The 24,004-nt window shown below is 37.9% G+C and overlaps 2 protein-coding genes across 4 annotated transcripts in view; both read right to left on the bottom strand.

Moving 5' to 3' along the window:
• Positions 1-24,004, bottom strand: part of SH3BGRL (SH3 domain binding glutamate rich protein like) — a 102,853-nt gene that overhangs the window by 36,847 nt on the left and 42,002 nt on the right. The window contains exons 2-3 of one of the 3 annotated variants that reach the window (XM_059157931.1): positions 16,590-16,644; positions 10,016-10,155 (exon numbers count right to left, since the gene is read on the bottom strand). The exons of 1 other annotated variant lie outside the window; for it this stretch is intronic. In XM_059157931.1, the coding sequence (XP_059013914.1) occupies positions 10,016-10,135 (120 nt within the window). In that variant the 5' untranslated portion in view covers positions 10,136-10,155; positions 16,590-16,644. Of the gene's footprint in view, positions 1-9,999; positions 10,156-16,589; positions 16,645-24,004 lie in introns of all 3 variants that reach the window. One more of the 3 variants, XM_059157933.1, reaches the window with a different exon arrangement.
• Positions 16,662-17,639, bottom strand: LOC131821672 (52 kDa repressor of the inhibitor of the protein kinase-like). The gene has a single exon (XM_059157930.1). The coding sequence runs from the start codon at positions 17,348-17,350 to the stop codon at positions 16,838-16,840; it is 513 nt and encodes a 170-aa protein (XP_059013913.1). The 5' UTR covers positions 17,351-17,639; the 3' UTR covers positions 16,662-16,837.

The raw sequence follows: 24,004 nt of genomic DNA, 5'->3' as shown, positions 1-24,004 counted from the left end.
TATTACTAATGACATTAGTCAAATAGGGAGAGAATCTCAATTGCCCACCATGAAGCAAAACATCAAATGCAGGAAAAGACCATAATCCTTTTGAATGTTGATCAAATTCATGGGCATGGCACAAAAGGTACCAATTCAACTTATTCAAATTCAATTTATTTACATTTAAAAATTACCATTCTATCAAACACATAACAGGAGATATCAAATTTTTGTACACATTACCTAACTGGGTAACTTTCACAAATAATTCTGCCAAATTTTTAGATCTTAGGGTCAGCTTTCCAAATAATAAAAGCTTTGTCTAACTAAATAGCATGGTTTATTAATGTAATATAATGTAAAAAATAAGCATTTTTGTTTGTTTGTTTGTTTTATACACTAAAAACAAACAGCCACTCAATTAAAAGAAAGCCCTCAGTCTCTTCAAGGTAAAGAATTTCAAGTGGCCTTACACAAACATATGATGATTTCAACTTTTTTCTTTGTTTTTTAAAGGAACTTTTAAGAATCTTTACAAAGAAGTGCATATTACTAAATGTTGTTTAATAATTCAAAAGTTGTTTATATGACTATTTATTTAAGGTGTGCGGGCTCAGTTGGTAGATGAATCTTTGTCCAATTACTTTCACACACATATAAAAAGCATGTCCCTGATCACGCTTTCTAGAATTTCCTGGGAAAACAACTGCTAAGTATATCCAGCTGATGGTGGGTCCATAGCATAATCTTGACACCTATAATGCTGCCTATGACTTCAGGAAGCAAACACGAAAAAAGTAAATACGACATTTTCAGACCACCGACTTATCTGTAGTGCTAATATTGTCCCCTATTATTGGTGAAGTGATAACATTATAAGTGAAATTAAATACTTTCTTTTCAAAGGACCATGGCAACATAGAGAATTCTGGACAAAAATAATCTATTTTCCATAGGAAAAATAATTAGCCTAAAAGAAAAAAGAAAGAAAAATAACTAGTCTGAAGATTTAGCTGACCAGTGGGACCCATGTGAACATTCCAGAGAACACTATGAATGTATCCCCAGACTAAAGCCAATATAAATCATGTTCCAAACTATTCAGCTGAGAATAACTATGTGTTACCTAATTAGTTAAATAAGACTGGGATCAAATGGTCCAAGCAGTTAACCAACTAGCAAACTAAAGTTGCTAAACAAAAGAGGTCTGGATTATGCCATTCTGTGGGCTCATCAGTGAGTTTCAATGCAGTTTAATAGTCACCATTGTTATTTGGACTATGACCATCAAGAAGAAGAGCATGAACATCAATAAGAACTACTGTCAAGGGGGAGAGAAGATGGTGGGAAAGTAGGCGGAGGCACCATTTCAACCTGTACCCTAAAGTGAGCTGATTACCTACCAAAGAGCTCCGATCACCCATGAAATCAGCCTGAGATCAGAATTATACAGGTCTGGATCTCTACAGGGGCAGAAGATGCCAGTGGGCAGGTAAAGCGGAGTGGGAACAGGGGACTGATATCGGAAGATAAACAAAAGGGGTAGGAAACCACCAGAGATGACCAATTAGAGTAATACCCCTAATATAAGAGTGCCCTGCATCTGGGGACCAGCATTAACTTGGAGACTGGTTGAAAGCACTCAAAAAGAGCAAAGGATCGTGGGGGTGAGGGAACTGTGGGAATCGGGGTGGCTAGGGAAACGGGCTTAAGTCCCCAGACCCAGGACAGCCTCCCCTAGCGCTGAGCCAGAGAGAGTGCTGTGGAGAAACCAGGTCTTGGTCCCTGAGCTGCCAGCGCACCGAAGAATGCATGGGGTCCAGCTCCTATGAGGGGCTGGGAGCCTCGCCAGATGGCAGAACGCTGAGCCGTGCTACAGAGCCTGAGACACGTGTGCCCCTCACTCTCCCCTGAGAGTGGTGCGTGAAGGCACAGCCTGGTGCTCTTGGACCTGAGCCCTGCTACCAGAGCTTGAGACACACGTGCGACCCACACCCTCCCAGGAGAGAGGTGCGTGAAGGCACAGCCTGGTGCTCTTGGACACGCGCCCTGCTCTCAGAGCCTGAGACACACGCGTGACCCACACCCTGCCCTGAGAGAGGTGCGTGCAAGCCCGGCACTCGTAGACCCAGAAAGACCAGGCACTCCCAGCCCGGGCCAGCAGGAAAATCTGTGTGTGATCACTACTTGGAACCTCTCTGGTGGTCTGGAGTTTCCCAGACAGCTACCGCTGCCGTGGTTTGGGGTACAAGCAGAAGATCCTGTGTCCCAAGGGACCATGACTCGGAATCTGCTCTGCCAGCGGCCAAGGGGGAATTTTAATGGGCTCTGCAGCACCCGCAGGGGACCATACTGAGGCTTCTTTCTGAGAGGGAGGTCAGGGTGCATTTTGCTTTCTTCTAAACCTACAAAAACCATCAAAAGTGGTCAAGGCGAGAGAGAGAAAAAAAAAGTGAACAAACATAAAAACCTGAGAGAACAAAAGCCTGAAATAAACGGTTTCCTCAGAGCCCACCCCTTGAGGGAAGCAGGAGAACTTAAGTCAGGGAACATTATTGACTGAAAACGCAGGAGGCAGGCCCCTCCCCGAGAAAACCAAACAGGAAAGAAAAAAAAAAAAAAACTACAAGAGATCAACCACCACTACTTCATAGGACAACTTTTATTTTTAACTCGTTCCCACTATTCTGGTTCATTTTTTTTATATAGATAATTTTTTAACCTATTTACCATCACAGTGAGATGTCCAGTACATCAAATTCCATAATAACCTTCTAACCTGAACTTTTTGATACATACAACTGTGTTTTTCTTTTGCATTTTGATTTTTTAATTTTTTTGTAAATTTTAGTTTAGTTTAGTCCAGTTTATTTTTTTATTTTTATTTTCTAATATTCATATAGAGTTAAACTTCAAGGTAATCCCCTTTCTCCAGTCAATGTTACCCCTATAGGTAAACCAATTTTTAATCCCCCGTTATCTTAGGAAAGTTGAGTCCTTTAACAAAGGTATCAAGATACATCCAGGAAGAATCAAAACAAACTTCCTCACTCATACTGAGAATTTATAACCACTCTCCCATCTTTTTCTTCTGCCAGTGTTTCTGTATTTTTGAGTTTGTCCTGATAGTATATAAAACTTATACTTGGGATTCTTCTTGACGAGCTACTTCCTTTATTTGCATATACATATACATATATATTTTTTTCCCTCTTGTCATATACTTTTATCAGTCTTTTCGTTTGTCTGTTTTTGTTTGTATACTTCATAAATCTTAACTTGGGGCCCATTTGGGCTAAACCTTCTCTTTTATCCTCCCATTTTTTTCCTCTCTTTATCTCTCCTTTTTCTTTTTCTTTTCTTTTTTTTCTCGTTTGGGTGGGGAATCCTGATTGCTCAGAAGTGTTCCAAGGTGTACCTTGACTGCGCCATAATCGATACATCCAGCTACATCTGTTCAGTCATCTCTCACCAAAATGACTAGGAGGAGGAAAGCCCAACAGAAGAAAAACACAGAGGATGGGCCTTCTACAACAGAGTTAACAGCTATCAACATAGACAATATGTCAGAAAGAGAATTCAGGCTAACAATTATCCAGGCAATAGCTAGGTTGGAGAAAGCCATGGATGACCAAACAGAAATGAATAGAGCAAAACTGAAAGCGACCAGGGATGATTTTCACAATGTTAGGGAGGAGTTAAAAGCTACCAGGAATGAGGTTCACAATGCTCTCAATGAGTTCCAATCTAATTTAAATTCTCTAAAAGCTAGGGTAGCTGAGAAAGAAGATAGAATTAGTGATCTGGAGGACAAACAGATAGAGAGAAAGGATCTAGAGGAAGCATGGAAACAAACAGCTTAGAAGCCACGAAAACAGAATCAGGGAAATAAATGATGCCATGAAATGTTCCAACATCAGAATTATTGGAATCCCTGAAGGGGAGGAGAAAGAAAGAAGTCTAAAAGATATAGTGGAAAAAGTTCTTCATGAAAATTTTCCCAATCTCACAAATAGAACCAGCATTCATATACTAGAGGCCAAACATACCAACCAAGATTATAGATTCCAAAAAAACATCAAGGCACCTGATAGTCAAATTGAGGAATCATAATTGTAGATACAACCTCTTGAAAGCCGCTATGACAAAGAGGCTCCTTACTTACAGAGGAAAGCTCATCAGAATAACGTCAGACTTGTCCACAGAGAACTGGCAAGCCAGAAAGGGCTGGCAAGATATATTCAGGTCACTAAATGAAAAGAACATGCAGCCAAGAATACTTTATCCAGCAAGACTGACATTCAAATCGGATGGAGAGATAAAGAGTTTCCAAGACCAGGAAGACTTAAGAGACTATGCAACCACTAAGCTGACACAGCAGGAAATATTAAGGGGGGTTATATAAAAGAGGAAAAATCCTAAGAATAGCATTAAACAGAAATATAGAGACAATCTACAGAAAGAAAGACTCCAAAGGTAACATGATGTCAATAACAACATATCTATCAATAATCACTCTCAATGTGAATGGCCCAAATGCGCCAAAAAATGACACAGGGTTGCAGATTGGGTAACATGAAAGGACCCATCCATATGTTGTCTATAAGAGACCCATTTTGAATCTAAAGATACCCCTAGACTGAAAGTGAAGGGATGGAAAAGCATCTTTCATGCCAATGGGCCTCAAAAGAAGGCCCGGGTAGCGATTCTCATATCAGATAAATTAGATTTTAAACTAAAGACTGTAGTCAGAGATACAGGAGGACACTACATCATTCTTAAAGGGACTATCCACAAGATGATTTAACAATTGTAAATATCTATGCCCCCAATATGGGAGCAGCCAATTACATAAGAAAACTGTTAATCATATTGATATGAATACATTAATAGTAGGAGATCGTAACACGCCTCTCTCAAAAATAGACAGATCATCGAAACAGAAAATCAGTAAAGAAAAAAGAGCGTTGAATGACACTTTGGACCAGATGGACATCCTAGATATATACAGAACATTCCACCCTAAAACAACAGAATACTCATTCTTTTCGACTACACATGGAACTTTCTCCAGAATAGACCACATACTGTGTCACAAATCAGGACTCAACCGATACCAAAAGACTGAGATTATTCCCTGCATATTCTCAGATCGCAATGCTTTGAAATTGGATCTCAATCACGAGGATAAGTTCAGAAGGAACTCAAACACCTGGAAGCTAAAGACCACCTTGCTTAAGAATGCTTGGATCAACTAGTAGATCAAAGAAGAACTGAAACAATTCATGAAAACCAATGAGAATGAAGACACTTCAGTCCAAAACCAATGGGATACAGCAAAGGCAGCCCTAAGGGGGATATATGTAGTCATCCAAGCCTCCCTCAAAAAATTGAAAAAATCCAGAATACACCAGTGGTCTCTACACCTTAAAGAACTGGAGAATCAACAACAAATCAAACCAAATCCACACATAAGAAGGGAAATATTCAGGATTAGAGCAGAGATCAATGAGGTAGAAACTGGAGATACAGTACAATGTATCAAGGAAGCTAGAAGTTGGTTTATTGAAAGAATCAATAAGATCGATAAACCATTGGCCACACTAATCCAAAAGAAAAGAGAGAAGGCCCAAATTAATAAAATTATGAATGAAAAGAGAGAGATCACAACTAACACCAAGGAAGTAGAATCATCAGAAGTTATTACCAACAGTTATATGGCAATAAGATAAGCAACCAAGATGAAATGGATGCATTCCTGGAAAACTATAAACTCCCAAAATTGAACCAGGAAGAAACTGACAACCTGAATAGACTGATATCTATTAACGAGACTGAAGCAGTAATCAAAAACCTCCCAAATAACAAGAGCCCAAGACCTGACGGATTCCCTGGGGAATTCTATCAAACTTTCAAAGAAGAAATAACACCTATTCTCATGAAGCTATTTCAAAAAATTGAAGGAGAAGGAAAACTTCCAGACTCTTTTTATGAAGCCACCATTACCCTAATCCCCAAACCAGGCAAAGACCCTACCAAAAAAGAGAATTTCAGACCAATATCACTCATGAATATGGATGCAAGATTCTCAACAAGATCCTAAGTGACAGGATCCAACAGCACATTAAAAAGCTTATCCATAATGACCAGGTAGGATTCATCCCTGGGCTACGAGGATGGTTCAATATTCGCAAATCAATCAATGTGATAGAACAAATTAATAAGAGAAGAGAGAAGAACCACATGGTCCTTTCAATTGATGTAGAAAAAGTATTTGACAAAATCCAGCATCTGTTCCTGATTAAAAAGCTTCAAAGTTGGGGTGCCTGGATGGCACATTAAGTTAAAGCCTCTGCCTTCGGCTCAGGTCATGATGCCAGGGTCCTGGGATAGAGCCCTTCATTGGGCTCTCTCCTCTGTGGGTAGCCTGCTTCCTCCTCTCTCTCTCTCTGCCTGCCTCTCTGCCTACTTGTGGTCTCTGTCTGTCAACTAAATAAATAAATAAAATCTTTAAAGAAAAGATTAAAAAACGCTTCAAAGTATAGGGATAGAGGGAACATTCCTGAACTTCATAAAATCTATCTATGAAAGACCCACAGCAAATATCATCCTCAATGGGAAAAAGCCTGCAGTCTTCCTGTTGAGATCAGGAACACGACAAGGATGCCCACTCTCTCCACTCTTGTTCAACATAGTATTAGAAGTCTTAGCAACAGCCATCAGACAACAAAGAGAAATAAAAGGTATCCAAATTGGCAATGAAGAAGTCAAACTTTCTCTCTTTGCAGATGACATGATTCTTTATTTGGAAAATCCAAAAGACTCCACCCCCAAACTACTAGAACTCATACAGGAATTCAGCAACGTGGAAGGATACAAAGTCAATGTGCAGAAATCAGTGGCTTTCTTATACACTAACAATGAAAATACAGAAAGGGAAATTAAAGAATCAATTACATTTACTATAACACCAATAACCATAAGATACCTGGGAATAAACCTAAGCAAAGAGGTAAAGGATCTTTACTCGAGGAACTACAGAACACTCATGAAGGAAATTGAAGAAGACACAAAAAGATGGAAGACCATTCCATGCTCTTGGATTGGAAGAATAAACATTGTTAAAATGTCTATACTGCCTAGAGCAATCTATACTTTTAATGCCATTCTGATCAAAATTCCACCAGTATTCTTCAAAGAGCTGGAGCAAATAATCCAAAAATTTGTATGGAATCTGAAGAGACCCTGAATCGCTAAGGAAAGGGCATCACGTTACCCAATTTCAAGCTTTATTACAAAGCTGTGATCACGAAGACAGCATGGTACTGGCATTAAAAACAGACACATAGACCAGTGGAACAGAGTACAGAGCCCAGATATGGACCCTCAACTCTAAGGTCAATTAATCTTCAAAAAAACAGGAAAAAATATACAGCGGAAAAAAGACAGTCTCTTCAATAAATGGTGCTGGGAAGACTAGACAGCTATATGTAGAAGAATGAAACTTGACCATTCTCTTACACCATACACAAAGATAACCTCAAAATGGATAAAAGACCTCAGTGTGAGACAAGAATCCATCAGAATCCTAGAGGAGAACATAGGCAGTAAGCTCTTCGATATCAGCCACAGCAACTTCTTTCAAGATATGTCTCCAAAGGCAAAGGAAACAAAAGCAAAAGTGAACGTTTGGGACTTCAAAATCAAAAGCCTTTGCACAGCAAAGGAAACAGTCAAAAAAAACACAAAGAGGCAACCCACAGAATGGGAGAATGACAGTACAGACAAAAGGTTGATATCCAGGATCTATAATGAACTCCTCAAACTCAACACACACGAAACAGACAATCATATCAAAAAATCGGCAGAAGATATGAACAGACACTTCTCCAATGAAGACATATAAATGGCTATCAGACAAATGAAAAAATGTTCATCATCACTAGCCCTCTGGGAGATTCAAATTAAAACCACATTGAGATATCACCTTATACCAGTTAGAATGGCCAAAATTAACAAAACAGAAAACAAGATGTGTTGAAGAGGATGTGGAGAAAGGGGATCACTCTTCCACATATTCCTCGCAGGGGGTTCTCCATGTGTACGGTTGGTGGGAATGCAAGTTGGTGCAGCCTCTTTGGAGAACAGTGTGGAGATTCCTCCAGAAATTAAAAATAGAACTTCCCTATGACCCTGCAATTTTACTCCCGGGTATTTACCCCAAAGATACCGATGTTGTGAAAAGAAGGGCCATCTGGACCCCAATGTTTATAGCAGCAATGGCCACGGTCACCAAACTATGGAAAGAACCAAGATGCCCTTCAATGGACGAATGGATAAGGAAGATGTGGTCCATATACACTATGGAGTATTATGCCTCCATCAGAAAGGATGAATCCCCAACTTTTGTAGCAACATGAACGGGACTGGAAGAGATTATGCTGAGTGAAATAAGTCAAGCAGAGAGAGTCAAAACAGGAAAAAATATACAGTGGAAAAAAGACAGTCTCTTCAATAAATAGTGCTGGGAAATCTGGACAGCTATGCATAGAAGAATGTAATTCGAACATTCTTTTACACCATACACAAAGATACACTCGAAATGGATAAAAGACCTCAACGTGAGACAGGAATCCATCAGAATCCTAGAGGAGAACATAAGCAGTAAAGTCTTCGATATCAGCCACAGCAACTTCTTTCAAGGTATGTCTCCAAAGGCAAAGGAAACAAAAGCGAAAATGAACTTTGGGGCTTCATCAAAATCAAAAGCTTCTGCATAGCAAAGGAAACAGTCAAGAAAACAAAAGAAGCAACCCACAGAATGGGAGAAGATATTTGTAAATGACAGTACAGACAAAAGGTTGATATACAAGATCTATAAATAACTCTTCAAACTCAACACACACAAAACAGATAATCATATCAAAAAATGGGCAGAAGATATGAACAGACACTTCTCCAATGAAGTCATACAAATGACTATCAAACACATGAATAAATGTTCATCATCACCAGCCATCAGGGAGATTCACGTTAAAACCACATTGAGATATCACCTTACACCAGTTAGAATGGCCAAAATTAGCAAGACAGGAAACAACATGTGTTGGAGGGGATGTGGAGAAAGGAGAACCCTCTTCCACTGTTGGTGGGAATGTAAGTTGGTGTAGCCACTTTGAAAAGTGTGGAGATTCCTCAAGAAATTAAAAATAGAGCTTCCCTATGACCCTGCAATTGCACTACTGGGTATTTAACCCAATGACACAGATGTAGTGAAAAGAAGGGCCATCTGTACCCCAATGTTTATAGCAGCAATGACCACGGTCTCATATAAGGTCTCATATAATGGCTCTCTGTAAGGTTCTCAAGGCTTCTAGGTATCTGAAAAGCTATCTAAACATTGAATGTAGTTGCCAAACTGTGGAAAGAAACAAGATGCCCTTCAACAGATGAATGGATAAGGAAGATGTGGTCCATATACACTATGGAGTATTATGCCTCCATCAGAAAGGATGAATACCCAACTTTTGTAGCAACGTGGACGGGACTGGAAGAGATTATGCTGAGTGAAATAAGTCAAACAGACTGAGCCACTTATCATATGGTTTCACTTATTTGTGGAGCATAACAAATAGCATGGAGGACAAGGGGAGATGGAGAGGAGAAGGGAGTTGAGGGAAATTGGAAGGGGAGGTGAACCATGAGAGACTATGAACTCTGAAAAACAATCTGAGGGTTTTGAAGGGGCAGGTGGTGGGAGTTTGGGGGAACCAGGTGGTGGGTATTATAGAGGGCACGGATTGCATGGAGCATTGGGTGTGGTGCAAAAACAATGAATACTGTTATGCTGAAAAGAAATAAAAAATATATTTAAAAAAAGAACTACTGTCAAGAATTGTGAAAGATCTAATATTTTTAGTCCACTTGCAAACTAACAAGTAACCCAGCCAGAGTTTTAAGGATAGTGGCAGATAACATGAGACTTCTAGGTCACAATGGCAATAGTATTCAGATTACCTGCATTTTCTTATACCTTTTCTCTGTTCGTCAATTCCTTTATGGTGGCACAGGAAGCCATGTTAAGGAACCCAGATTTTTTATACTGAACCAAACACAAATCTTCCTTTTGCTTTGGAGAGAGAAAATATCTCATATTTCAAGACTGATTGCATCCTTGAAAAGATAACACAGAACAAATGTAGTCAGTGCCTTTGCTCACAAATGTGCACAAATGAAGGAGACCAATGGATAACTGCCAACATTTACTATTTACAACTTATTTGGCTATTATAAGGTTCTTAAGGTTTCTAGGTATCTGAAAAGGAAGCTATCTGAACATTGAATTTAGTTTTAGGTGATGAAATCCCATAATTTCACCATCTTGTAGAACAGAAAATTGTAAGAATTTGGTTGTACAGAAATTCTACTAAAAAGAGAAATCATGGGGCACCTGGGTGGTTCAGTGAGTTAAGCCTCTGCCTTTTGCTTGGTCATGATCCCAGCATCCTGGGATCAAGCCCCACATTGGGCTCTCTCCTTAGCAGAGACCCTGCTTCCCTTCCTCTCTCTGCCTGCCTCTCTGCCTAATTGTGATCTCTGTCTTTAAAATAAATAAATAAAATCTTAAAACAAAACAAAACAAACAAACAAAAAAACCCCAGAAGTCATTCCTTTCAACCTTTTTCTTGTGGTTGAGTTCCAGTTTCAAAGAATTATGGTCTGATAATATGCAGGGGACAGGGGATAATCTCAGTCTTTTTGTATCAGTTGAGCCCTGATTTGTGACCCAGTATGTGGTCTATTCTGGAAAAAGTTCAATGTTCACTCGAGAATAATGAGAATTCTGTTATTTTAGGGTGGAATGTTTGGTATATATCTATGAGGTCCATATGGTCCAATGTGTCATTCAATTCTCTTATTTCTTTATTGATGTTCTGCTTGGATGATCTTTCTATTACTGAAAGTGGTGTGTTAAGATCCCCTACAATAATGTATTCATATCAATATGGCTCTTTATCTTGATTAACAGTTGTCTTATGTAGTTGGCTTCTCCCATATTGGGGACATAAATATTTACAATTGTTAGATCTTATTGGTGGATAGACCCTTTAAAAATGATGTACTGTCCTTCTTTTATCTGACTAAAGCCTATATTTTAAAATCTAATTTATCTGATATGAGAATCACTGTCCCAGCTTTCTTTGAAGCCCATTGGCATGAAAATTGCTTCTCTCTCCCTTCACTTTTAGTCCAGATTTTTCCTTGGGTTCCAAATGGGTCTCTTGCAGACAGCATATTGATGGGTCCTGTTGTTTTATCCAATCTGCAACCTTGTCCATTTTTTTGGAGCATTTAGGGCATTCACGTTGAGAGTGATTACTGAAAGATATGTTTTTATTTACGTCATGTTGTATGTGAAGTCCTTGTTTCTATAGATTGTCTCTGTAAATTTCTGTTTTATGTCACTCTGGAGTCCTTTCTTCTTTTATAGAGATGCCCTTAATATTTCTTGTGGTGCCAGTTTGGCAGTCACATACTCTTTTAAACCTTTCTGGACTTGGAAGCTCTTTCTCTCCATCCATTTTGAATATCGGCCTCACTGGATAAAGTATACTTGGCTGTATGTTCTTCTCATTTAGGGCCCTGATTAGGTCTTGCCAGCCCTTTCTGGCTTGCCAGCATTCTCTGGGCAGGTCTGATGGTATTCTGATGTACTTTTTTTTGTACATAAGTAATCTCTTCCTCCTAGCTGCCCTCAGAAGCTCTTGTCTAAAATTATGATTTGTCAGTCTCACAATCAAGTGCCTTGAGTTCTTTCTAGATTCGTCGGTCTTTGGAGGTGTTCTTTCTGCCTCTAAGACCTGAACATTTGTTCATGTCCAGGGAAAATTTTCATGCAGAATTTGTTCAACTATAACTTCTAATCTACTCTTTCTCCACCCCCTCAGGGATCCCAATAACTTTAATATTGGAACACTTCATGGTGTTTATTTCCTTAATTCTGTTTTCATGGCTTCTAAGCTGTTTCTTCCATGCCTCCTCCTGATCCTTTTACTCTATCAATTTGTCCTCTAGATCACTAATTCTATCTTCTGCCTCAGTTACCCTAGCTGTTAGAATATTTAGATTAGATTAGATCTCATTGATAGCATTTTGAACTTCTTCCCTTTCACTTCTGCCCTTAGAGATTCTATGGTGTCACTATGTTGTCACTAATGGTTTTCTCCAACCTAGCCATTGCCTGAATAATTGTTACCTTTAATTCCCTTTCTGATATAATGTTTATGTACATATCCAATAGTTCTGATGGAGAGGGCACAGTCTCTGAATTTTTCCTCTGTTGGGTGTTATGTATAGAAGAATGAAATGTGATCATTCTCTTACACCATACACAAAGATAAACTCAAACTGGATAAAAGACCTCAATGTGAGGCAGGAATCTATCAAAATCCTAGAGGGGATAAAAATATATGTATATAAAAAATATATGTTTATAAAAAAAAAAAAAAAAAAAAATCCTAGAGGAGAACATAGGCAGTAACCTCTTCAACACTGGTCATAGCAACTTCTTTCAAGAAATGTCCCCAGGGGCACCTGTGTGGCTCAGTGAGTTAAAGCCTCTGAGTTCAGCTTGGGTCATGATCTGGATCTCTGCTCAGCAGGGAGCATCTGGCTTTCTGCTTAGCAGGGAGCATCTGACTCACTGCTAAGCAGGGTGCTTGCTTCCCTTCCTCTCTCTCTGCCTGCCTGTCTGCCTAATTGTGATCTCTGTCTGTCAAATAAATAAATAAAATCTTAAATAAAAAAAGACATGTCCCTAAAGGCAAACGAAAAAAAAGCCAAAATGAACTTTTGGGACTTATCAAGATCAAGTTTCTGCACAGTAAAGGAAATAGTCAACAAGAACAAAAACAAAACAAAACAAAAAAAGCCAACCCACAAATGGGAAAACATATTTGAAAATGACACTACAGGCAAAGGGCTGATATCCAAGATTGATAAAGAACTCCTCAAACTCAACACACATGAATCAGATAATCACATCAAAAAATGGGCAGAGGGGGGCTCCTGGGTGGCTCAGTGAGTTAAGCCTCTGCCTTTGGCTAGGGTCATGACCCCAGGATCCTGGGATCAAGCCCCACATCGGGCTCTCTGCTTGGCAGGAAGCCCCCTTTCCTTCCTCTGTCTGCCTGCCTCTCTGTCTACTTGTGATCTCTGTCTGTCAAATAAATTAATTTTTTTTAATGGGAAGACTACTTGAACAGACACGTCCTCAAAGAAGATATACAACTGTCTGACAGACACATGAAAAAAATTATCATCATTAACCATCAGGGAGAATCAAATAAAAAACACATTGAGATTCTATCTTACACCAGTTAAAATGTCCAAAATCAGTAAGACAGTAAACAACAAGTGCTGTAGAGGATGTGGAGAAAGGGGAACAGAACCCTGTTACACTGTTGGTGGGAATGCAAGTTAGTACATTTGGAAAAAAGTGGGGAGATTCCTTAAGAAATTAAAGATAGAGTTACTCTATGACCCTGCAATTGCACTACTGGATACAGATGTAGTGAAAGGGAGAACCATCTGCACCCCAACGTTCATGGCAGCAATGGCCACAGTTGACAAACTGTGGAAAGAACCAAGATGCCCTTCAGTGGATGAATGGATAAAGAAGATATGGTCCATATATACAACGGAGTATTATGCCTCCATCAGAAAGGATGAATACTTAACTTTTGTATCAATATGGACGGGACTAGAAGAGATTATGCTGAGTGAAATAAGTCAAGCAGAGAGAGTCAATTATCATATGGTTTCACCTGCTTGTGGAGGATAAAGAATAACATGGAGGACATTGGGAGATGGAGAGAAGAAGTGAGTTGGGGGAAATCACAGGGGAAGACAACCCATGAGAGACGGTGGGCTCTGAGAAACAAACGGGGTTTGTTTTGGAGGGTTTTGGAGGGGAGGAAGATGGGGGACTGGGTGAGCCTGGTGTTGGGTACTAAGGAGGGCACATATGCATGGAGTACTGGGTGCAGTGCACATGCAATGAATTTTGAAACACTGAAAAAATATAAAATATATATTTAAAAAAAAAAAACAGAAATCATGGATTCTTCAAGAATCCATCAAACCAGACTGAGCTCTTCTTGCCCCAGGGATAATACATGTATTCAGCAGTCCCTCATAAGTTAGGTTGTTCATTTGTGAAATCAGTTCTTGTAATCAATGTCATATCTTTAACTTCTCTCACTGAAAAAACAAATATCCATATGTTTGCCAAAAGACAAAAAATAAATCATGACCTCATTTTGAAGTCCAGACAAGCTGCAAAGCATTCATTCTCTATAAACATGTGTTTGCCGTAAGGATTTTGATCCTGATTCAGGAAATGATTTGTTTAAAAAATCTATTATTAATCAAGTTTAAAAAGGAAAAAAAAACTTGGAAGTTATCACTTTTTTATTGAAAGTAAATTCTATGAAAAAAGGACTGTGATGTCAATGTTACTATGAAAATGTTATACAAACAACATTGCTTTTATATTTTGTTTTGATTTTAATCAGTATTAGAAGTAACCATACACTGTAGGGAATAAAATTACAAAAATTAAAATGCTAATTTTACCTTACCATTTTTTTAAACAAAATTCACATTTTATTTAAGTCGAAATAAACTATACAAATTGATCTTCTTCACCAAAAATAACAGCAATATTTTCTGTATTATTCCTAGATAAACCACAAAACACTTATTTTTGTAGGTTTTCCAGGTTTTGTTTATAAATCAAGATGAGGCGGTAGATATAGTCATGGGAAAAGACAGAGGAAAACAGACAAATCAGTTGTCAGTATCCATGGCCTCTGATCCTGCCTTGACCATGAACAGAGGTGTTCAACATATACCTGCTAAAAAGCTTATGAAGTCATAGGTATTTCAACATACCTGTGCTAAAGAGCTTATGAAGATGTAGGCTCAACAAAGGAATGTAAATAGCAACAACCCAATGTGGAACAATGGGAGGCTCTCCCATTCAAACTTCAACTGTAACTTGTTCTGTTAAGTTCATTTGGTAAAGACAAAATCTGTACTGCAATCCTTGCTTGGCAAGCTCACATGTTTCTGTCTGGTAACTCCCTGAACTGTCCATTACAGATTTTAACATACTAACACTCCTACTACTCAAGGGTCACTCATGAGCTTCTTGTAACATTTTCTAAAATATATCCCCTTCCCCCCATACCTCTTCAAAATCTTTATCTTCTAAGAAGTGATAACTCAATACCCGACAATTGAATCCAGTGATAATAAATGTTATGTCTAAAATGACTTAACTAAAACAATTCCCAAGTGCCACTAGCAGAAATCCCATAGAAGTGTAATGTGGCACTTTCAATGCTATCTTCTGGAAGAACAGGTATGTCTCCAAAGCATGAGAGTTTAAACAGGGGCCATTTAAATAGGCATATTATCAAAGTCTAATATACTCAATGAGAGGTCAATATGTCAAGATATTCAGTGATTAAATGGCCTACATACACCTGACAGATTTTCTGTAAGATGTTTTCAAATTTCTTACAGATTTTTCCAAATATCAAACATAAGAGAAAGCCTACTTTAAATGTTTCTTAGGTATTTTCAATGGTTTCTGAGTTATCTGTAGGAAGCTCTGACTTAGTTGTATAGAGTTTGATATATGTGTCCACCATTAAATCGAGATCATGTTTTATGCCAAAATTTATGTTAAACAAAGCCAAGTTACTTGACCGTTGGTCTGTCAAAGTGTTCCTCAGGTATGCTTTGAGATGCTTTTGCCCATTTTCATTGCGTTCATTCTCAACCTTCATCACAGGAAGAGTATACAGGACTTTCAGCAATGCATAAACATTAGGAAAAAACTTGATGTCTGGTAGATGGAGGGCCTCATAAATGGTAGATGGAAGCTCTATATCTTTCCCTCTGTGTTTCCATTTGATTCTCCAGCAATGCAGCTCAGCTGAGAGTGTGTCAGGATTGGGCAAGTCACTTCTGCACATGTCAGCATGGTGTTCCTCTGATGTATTAAATTTGAGCTGTCCCATGACAGAGGGTACAAGAGATATGCATTTAAGAGCTTTGAGGTGCTGTTCTGAGACTGTATCTTTCAGTTCCTGAATAATGTGTTCCACTGTTGGAACACTTAGTTTCTTTATAGTAACTCTCAGAAGTGAGCTGAGATTCCAGGTAACCTTGCTGCGCTCTGCGGAATTTCCCAGGGAGTTTCATCTGAATATCAAGTTTAGTTGCCAAATTTGTGGCTTCTTCAAACCAAAATTCATGATAAGCTTCAATATTTTCCATCACTTCATTTAGTGAATGCAGCACTACAGTCAAGCTACTGGCTGCAAAGAAGACATCAGACGTCTGCCCTTGGAGATTTTCCCCAAAGGCTCTTGTAAAAGATAGAACATTTTTAAGAACAACAATGGTAACAATGAAATCAAAATCTGTTACTGCACAGCAGAGTACAAAAGCTCCACCAGCTATATAGTTATTCCACCTAATATTTGTATCATTATTTATACCATCTAAACATAAAACAAGTGCATCATGCCTACCTGTCCACTGAGAATGGCAGATCTCCTTCAGTTCTTTACCCTTTTCCTCATTGTTCTGAAAGAGGACAGAAATTACATTGTCAAGCTCCAAAAGCAGTTGTGAGGATCGATGGAACAAAGAACAAACTTCCTCAATTGTTCCTAACGCAACAGACACTCCCACAACAGGCACTGATTTTGCCAGCCACATATTTAAGGCACAAGATGAGCAAAGTGTGTAGACAGCTTGGGGATATTTCTCTGAAAGTCTAGAAGCAACAACTTTCATTTTGGAAGAAAATCCACTGGACACAATGTAAGCCTGGCCACGACAATACTCCATGTTTAACCCCCCACTTCTCAGTTATGGTAGTGTGAAATTTCACAGCCAAAATTTCTGCATCAGCTTCACAAGGCAAGAAGCCCACAAATTCCTCTCTCAGGTTATGAGATTCATCAACAAACCTCACCAACACAGGCAAGTGTTCTTCTCCTGCTATGTCCACTACGTCATCAGTGATGATGGAAAAGAAGTGCGCGTCTCTCACTTCCCTGAGAGTTTCTTCCCAAATGCAGCTCTCACAGATCTCTATCATCTGTTTCTGCTGTGTTTTCCAGCAGAACAATGTGTTAACTGCTGTTGTCTCAAAGCGCTTTGTCAGAACCTCTTCACCAGAATTTATCCGGCACTTCAGCAGCGCTTCAAAGTTATCAGGAGTAAAGAGACCCTCTGGGATTTCATCAGTTTCATGCCCATCCAGAGGTATGTTTTGTTTTCCCATAAGAATCAAAATTTCAAATAGAGATTTTAAGTATTCTTTGTTTTCTTTCTCTTCAAGGGTTAAAGGTAAAATATCTTCATCCTGTTCCTCACCCCCTTCTTCTGCACTAAGATTCTGAGCGTTGCTGTTTATTTCTTTATGTTTTGGTTCCTGTTAAGAAGTTTCATCGATTTTTTTTCTGTTTCAGTGTCCTGGTTTCATCTTCACTCAATTCTTTTATTCGTTTTCTGTGTCTACTATGTGGATAGTTCAAATGACTGGTAAGATCAAATATTGTTGGTATTGCATTATCTCGAAGAACTGTCCTATAAGGACTCTCCCATGACTTCACAAGTATCTGCTTCAATTGATTTTGAGAAATAAAATAACCCAATCATTCTTTAGTTTTCTGATGCCTCTGCAAAATGTATAGTTCTACAGATCATAGAGGTCTCAAAGTGTTTGGCATGTAATCGATAATGTTTGTTTAGTTGATCAGGCGTTTTATCTTCTAAGTCTGCACTCCTACAATTCTCCACCCACTTCTGGCATCTGGCCGGATCCGGCGGGAACCTGAAGAAGGCCAGGTCCGACTGCGTGCTCTTCCTCGTGCAGTTGGGGGCATTGCCGAAGTTCGGCATCGGCACCCACCCGCGGGCTGGCCCAGACCTCCCCTCCCCGCCTCCTCAGGGCAGCCCACCCACCTGTCGTGGCCGGGGAGGGGAGCCAGGCCCGCTGGCCAGCCAGACAAGGCCGGCGCGCCGGGGGGAGGGGCGGCGGGCGAGAAGCCTACCTTACCATTTTTAAAAAGTGTTTTACTCTTATGGCAAATGTAGACAAAACCCGTGAAGAATCCAAGGATACTGAAAACTCGGGGTCAGTTATAGATCAGTTTCCATGGTGAGCCAATAAGATATATTCTTTGCATTAAGATCCATATGCACAAGGAGGATAAATTATTCTAAGTTATAATCTAGTTGATTGGACAGTGTAGATAATTTTTGGAAATATATCTAAATGCCCTAAGAATCTGACTCACTCAGATTATAGTAAAGAATTGTAAGAATAATTAACAGAATATGGTCATCAAATCCACACTTATCATGGCCTTTATAAAATTTGAATGTTACTGATTAACTGTGTAATCTACCACAGCAGTAACATCTCATATTTGTGGGTTGGGAGATATGCAGTCTCCTTAAATATTCATGGATCTTATAAAATATCTACATGATACATATTTATTAATGATCCTTCATCATAGAATCCTGCCACTTTTTAACATTAGGCTTGGGACTCACAAACATTTCAGTGACTAGTTTTGTAGGGCAACAGGAAATAATTGCTAAATATTCCCAGCCTTCAAGAATGTGTGAAATTCCATTTTGGGAGCATAAAAACAAGTAAAATGGTGGAAAAGAGATTCATTGTTACACTGCATGTAATTAAAAGAATTTTTAAATTAACATTTTTTTTTCTGTTTTCTTCAATCCATCCTTATATCTTAGTAAAGAAATCTACCCTTTCCCCCAATCCTGTATATTAATTCTTTTTCCACAGCCTAGCTCTTCAGGGAGCAAAAAAGGAAAAAAACACTATTTCTGTTTTACAAAAGTTTAAAATTAAGGACACTAAATTCAATTTTCTGCATTTCAGCAAAATGCTTGTGATAGACTTTTTAAATACTTATGTGCTAAATATCACACTAAGCACTTTGTGTGATTATCTCATTTTTATAGGTCAGAAAATAGTTCTTAGAACAGTTAACCTTGTCAAAGACACAACTAGAAAACAGAGGAACAGAGAATCAAAGTAAGCAGATTTTAATATTGATTGAGCCCCACGTCAGGCTCGCTGCTCCGTGGGAGGCCTGCTTCCTCCTCTCTCTCTGCCTGCCTCTCTGCCCACTTGTGATCTCTGTCTGTCAAACAAATAAATAAAACCTTAAAAAAAATAAAGAAAGAAAATAATCACAGTTCCATAATTATAAAACATAGAGACCTGATACTGCTTAGCAGATAGAATAGAAAAAAAAAGTTGAAAACTTCACAATATTAAAAATATTTTAGAGGTGCCTGGCAGGTTCAGTTGGTAGAGCATGCAATTCTTGATTTTGGGGTTGTGAGTTTGAGTCCCATGTTGAGTGTAGAAATTACTTAATTTTTTTTTAATATTTTAAATTTATTTTTATACATTGTGAAATTTACTCCTTTGGGGTACAATTCTATGAATTCTGACATATGCGTAAAGTCATGCAATCACCAGCAGAATCAGAATAGTTCTTTTATTCCCTCTGAAATTTTCTAGTTATGCCTCTGTGTGGATTAGTTTTTATAATTAAAATTTCAGTTCACAGATATTCTTCTTAACTACTATTATTGCATAGTTACTTGCTAGATTCTTTCAACCTTTTGCTGAATAAGAATTTAGTTTAGTTGTTTGTTTTTTTCACAGAAACACAATAGGATAAGGGCATGTATGTCAGGCCAGAAGTGCCTCTTCTGAGCTCAGATAAGGGTATGTATGTCAGGCCAGAAGTGCCTCTTCGGAGCTCAGAATTGCACAAATTATTCTGGGAACTACAGTAAGAGAAGATAAAAATAGTACATAAGAAGGGAGGTCATAGGAATGTGAAACTTTATAACAATTTGAGAGTTTATATAATGAAATGTTTAATTGTGAGGTTCATATTATGAAAGGGATTCTTTCTCTAAAATGCGTACATGTATATCTTTGAGAAGCGGCTCTAGTGTTTTTATCAGGTTATCAAGATGATTAAAGTGGAAGGTCTATAAATGTTTTAGAAAGGAAATAAGAATAGAGAGCTGGGGTGGAAATAATTGGTAAATCTTATAATCCAATAAGCAAAAGGAAGATCAAAACATCACATAGCACTTTAAGCTTTCATATTCAAGACCAAGAAGCATTTGGGGAAGATTCCTAAGTAATGAAATGAGATAAAAGATACTGTGAGGAAAAGTAGTACATCAGAATGTACTATGTACCATGAATGTACTATGCAGAATGGATTGAAAAAAAGACTGAAGGTAAGAAATTATTTTTAGGTCTAAAGGGACAAGGGGTCAATTGAAAGGTATGAGTTATATAAGTGTGGAGGGAGTAGAAAATCTAAGAAACATTATTAAGTGAAAAACTGATAGGATTTGTTGGGAAACATTATGATTAGGATTTTTAAAAATCACTCACTCATTTATTTATTTTTAAGATTTTATTTTTATTTATTTATTAGAGAGAGAGCATGTGTGTGAACCAGGGGAGGGAGAGAGACAAGCAGACTCCACATTGAGCATGGTAGCTGATGTGGGCTCCATCCCAGGACCCCAAGTCCATGACCTGAGACAAAATCCGGAGTCAGACAGTCAACTGACTGAGCCACCCAGGTGCCCCTAAAATCAATCACTCATTTAATAAGTATTTACTGAGCTGAACCTATTAGGTTCTTGGCACTTATAAGGAACAGATAAAAGAGCAATAAACAAGACAGACAAGGAAGGTCCCTTCCTCTATGGAGTTTATAATCTAATGAGGAGAAGCAGGCAATAAATAGGGAAACAAATTAACAAATAGATGAAATAATTTCAGATATTAATTAATTGATAAAAGCTATCAGTTATCAAAGTGAAAATGACTCCCAAATTTAAACAGAACAAATGCAAGAGAACTAAGTAAGTGTCAATTAATGGAGTAGGCTTTTAAAAAATTTTTCTCATTTAATGAAAAGATGTTGCTGACAATCACATGGGACCACTGGCAAAAGCAAGACATTGTAAATGAAGGCAGACCTTCTGTATGTAAGAGTGTGTGTTGAGAGGGTATATCTGAGAAGGAAAAGATGGTGAAAGAAGGAACAGATAGTAAAGATGATGAGTTATGTTTAAATAAATTGAGCTAGAAGTCCTCTGTTTGGGGAAGAAATCAACCCATGGGTATGATAGCCAAAAGTACAATCTGAACAAAGAAAAAAAGAAACTACCTCAGCACAATAAAACAAGATGACAAATTTAGAAAATGCTATCTTTACACATGAAGAAGTTTTAGTTTATGATAATCATATGACTATTCACAATAAGGAATGAACAATTGGTAAATTAATGCATTGTGCTTCTCTTTTGTTTTCTACTGCCATGGTTAACTGTTAATATAAGTTCTTTGTCATTATAGAGCTGATACTGAAATATATATACACATACACATGTTTACATACAAGTTTTGTTATCCCTACTAGATTGCAATCTGAAGGGCAGGCCCCACATTGGATTTATGTTTGTTTCCATCAGAATACCAGAATGCCTTACACATTGTGAATATTGAAAAAATATTTTTAGGTTAAGGTCTGTTCAAGGCAGAAGACCTTATTTAAACCATGATGCATCACTTTGATGGTTCTCCTCTCATGAGAATACTAACTGGATTTATTCTTTTGGCACTGTAACCACTGTAAAATTTATTTACTACTAGTATTGTCAACTTTCAATCAAAGCCTGTTTTGATCCAATTCTAAATAAGAAGAAAAGGAACTTGAGAAAAACAGAGTATATGGATTTTCAGGCTCTAAAACTAAGCCAGAAAAAAGAGGCAGGCAAAGAGATAAAGAAGGTAAAAATGCTTTGCTAGTATCTCTAACTCCTTCCAGGTTTTTATCTTCCTCTGCCCAACATCTAAAATGTCTTCTGTTTATGGACAGTAAGGAATCTTTCTTAAAGCTGTTAACCAAATACTTAACATATGAGCCACTAGAAGATCTACTTAGAATTAGCTAAGGTTAAAAGATGATTATGTATGTACAACTGGTTTTTACTCTGCCTGTATAGTTTGAGAAGGTAGACAATTCAAAAATGAAAAAAATACACCTTGAGGCAAAAAGCATGAAATTAAATGCTGTATAGAGGCATAATATCACAAGGTTCACAAAAGATGAGTCTCAATTAAAATCTTCATGGAAATGTGCACTGTTGATCAACATTTTAAAGTTTAACATTATTATTTGACTACTTCCTTACAAATGGTCATCAGAGATAGCTACATGAACATAGTCTTAAATAACATGACCTCTCTGGCCCTATAATTTATAAGTGTCCTTCTACCACTCCTTTTTCTTAGCTTTCTTTTCCACCTTTTTTTTTTTTTTTTTGTCTGTGTTCTATAAAGAGTTCTAAGGAGTATCTAAGGATAGGAAAGGCACATATGTTAGATACAAGGATTTTAGAAGTTGGGATGGAAAACCAATCTTGGATAGATAAAATGATTCTAGAAAAAAAGAGGACTAAATGAATTAAGATATAAAATGCTGAAAACAATATCTGACACACAGTAAGCATTTAACTAATGTTAGTTGTTGTTATTACTGATATTATTATTTCCATAGGTGAGGGAGGCAGTATTGGTGTATTGGTAATATTACTGAACTTTGACTTAAAAAATAGGCTCAAAATTTGTCTATTCTACCTACTAGATATGTGATTATAAACAAGTCACTTAAATTTTCTGGGCCTCAAGTTTCCTAATGTCCAAAAGAGTGACATGAGTACTTATGCTTATAAATTATTGCAAGTATTAATGTGAAATATGATATTCCAAGTGAAAAGACTTTGTAAATATAATAAATAATGATTTAATTCAATAAAATTTCTTGACTTTTCTCTCACTAACATCATCTCACTTGAGTCTACTTAATTCCCATGGTCCCAAGTCTCCAGGCTGCGTCTGCTTTCTTACTGAGTGTTCCCTGGGACTTCAAAACCATATCAGGATTCCTTTGCACTGTTATTCTATTCTATTCTATTCTATTCTATTCTATTCTATTCTATCTCTCTTACACACCCACCCACACGTGCACATACACACACATACCACAAAACTTACTGAATTTCAGAGTAGTTTTTCTTTTTCTCCTAGAGCCCTACGTATTATTTCTCAAGTGGTTCCCTGGACCTAGACTAATTCCAAACACTGCCACTTATTTTAGAAAGTCATTATTAATTCTCCAAGCCATGTAATTTTCATTACTTTAAGAAGGACTTGGTTTGGTCTCCCCAGTTCCTCAGCTCCTTAACCTTAGTTACATATAGCTACTTGATTCTTTTTGATATTGCCTCTGATGCTCAAAATGTAGACTCTTGAGTCACATTCTTACAGATCATAATTCAGTAGAGCATCCATGAATGGCATTTTGAACAAGCATCTTGTGAGATTTCTGATGCAGGTGGTCCCCATATTACACCATGAGAAACAAAGAAATGTTTATAGAGCACCTAACATTGAGTTGTTCACCAGTCCTCTTACCATATCTTTGCTCTTACTGTTGCCTCTCTCAGGAATGTTTTTTCCAACACTAATAGTAAAAACTTTGCATATTTTTTGAGGTTTGGCTTAAATGTAGCCTTTCAGTCTACTTCCCTCACACCTGACACATGTGTTCTTTTCCTCTGAATAAAATATGGAACATTATCAGCACTGGGATATAAGTATTGAGTGATCATAGGGTCTCTGGGCTTTACAAACTGAAGTTTTATATCTAAGTCTGTGTCCTTGAGTTAAATTTGCTATAAGGCCTGTAAACTGGGTAAACTAACTGAAAAGTTTACAGAACTTGGCATCAAATTGGTTTAAGGTAGTAACCCAAACCACATAGAAACTGGAAAGGAAGACTGGCAG

This window comes from Mustela lutreola, chromosome X (assembly GCF_030435805.1).
Source record: "Mustela lutreola isolate mMusLut2 chromosome X, mMusLut2.pri, whole genome shotgun sequence".
Lineage (NCBI taxonomy): Eukaryota > Metazoa > Chordata > Mammalia > Carnivora > Mustelidae > Mustela > Mustela lutreola.
Note: the sequence above shows the minus strand (reverse complement) of the source record. Positions and strands in the feature narration are given on the sequence as shown.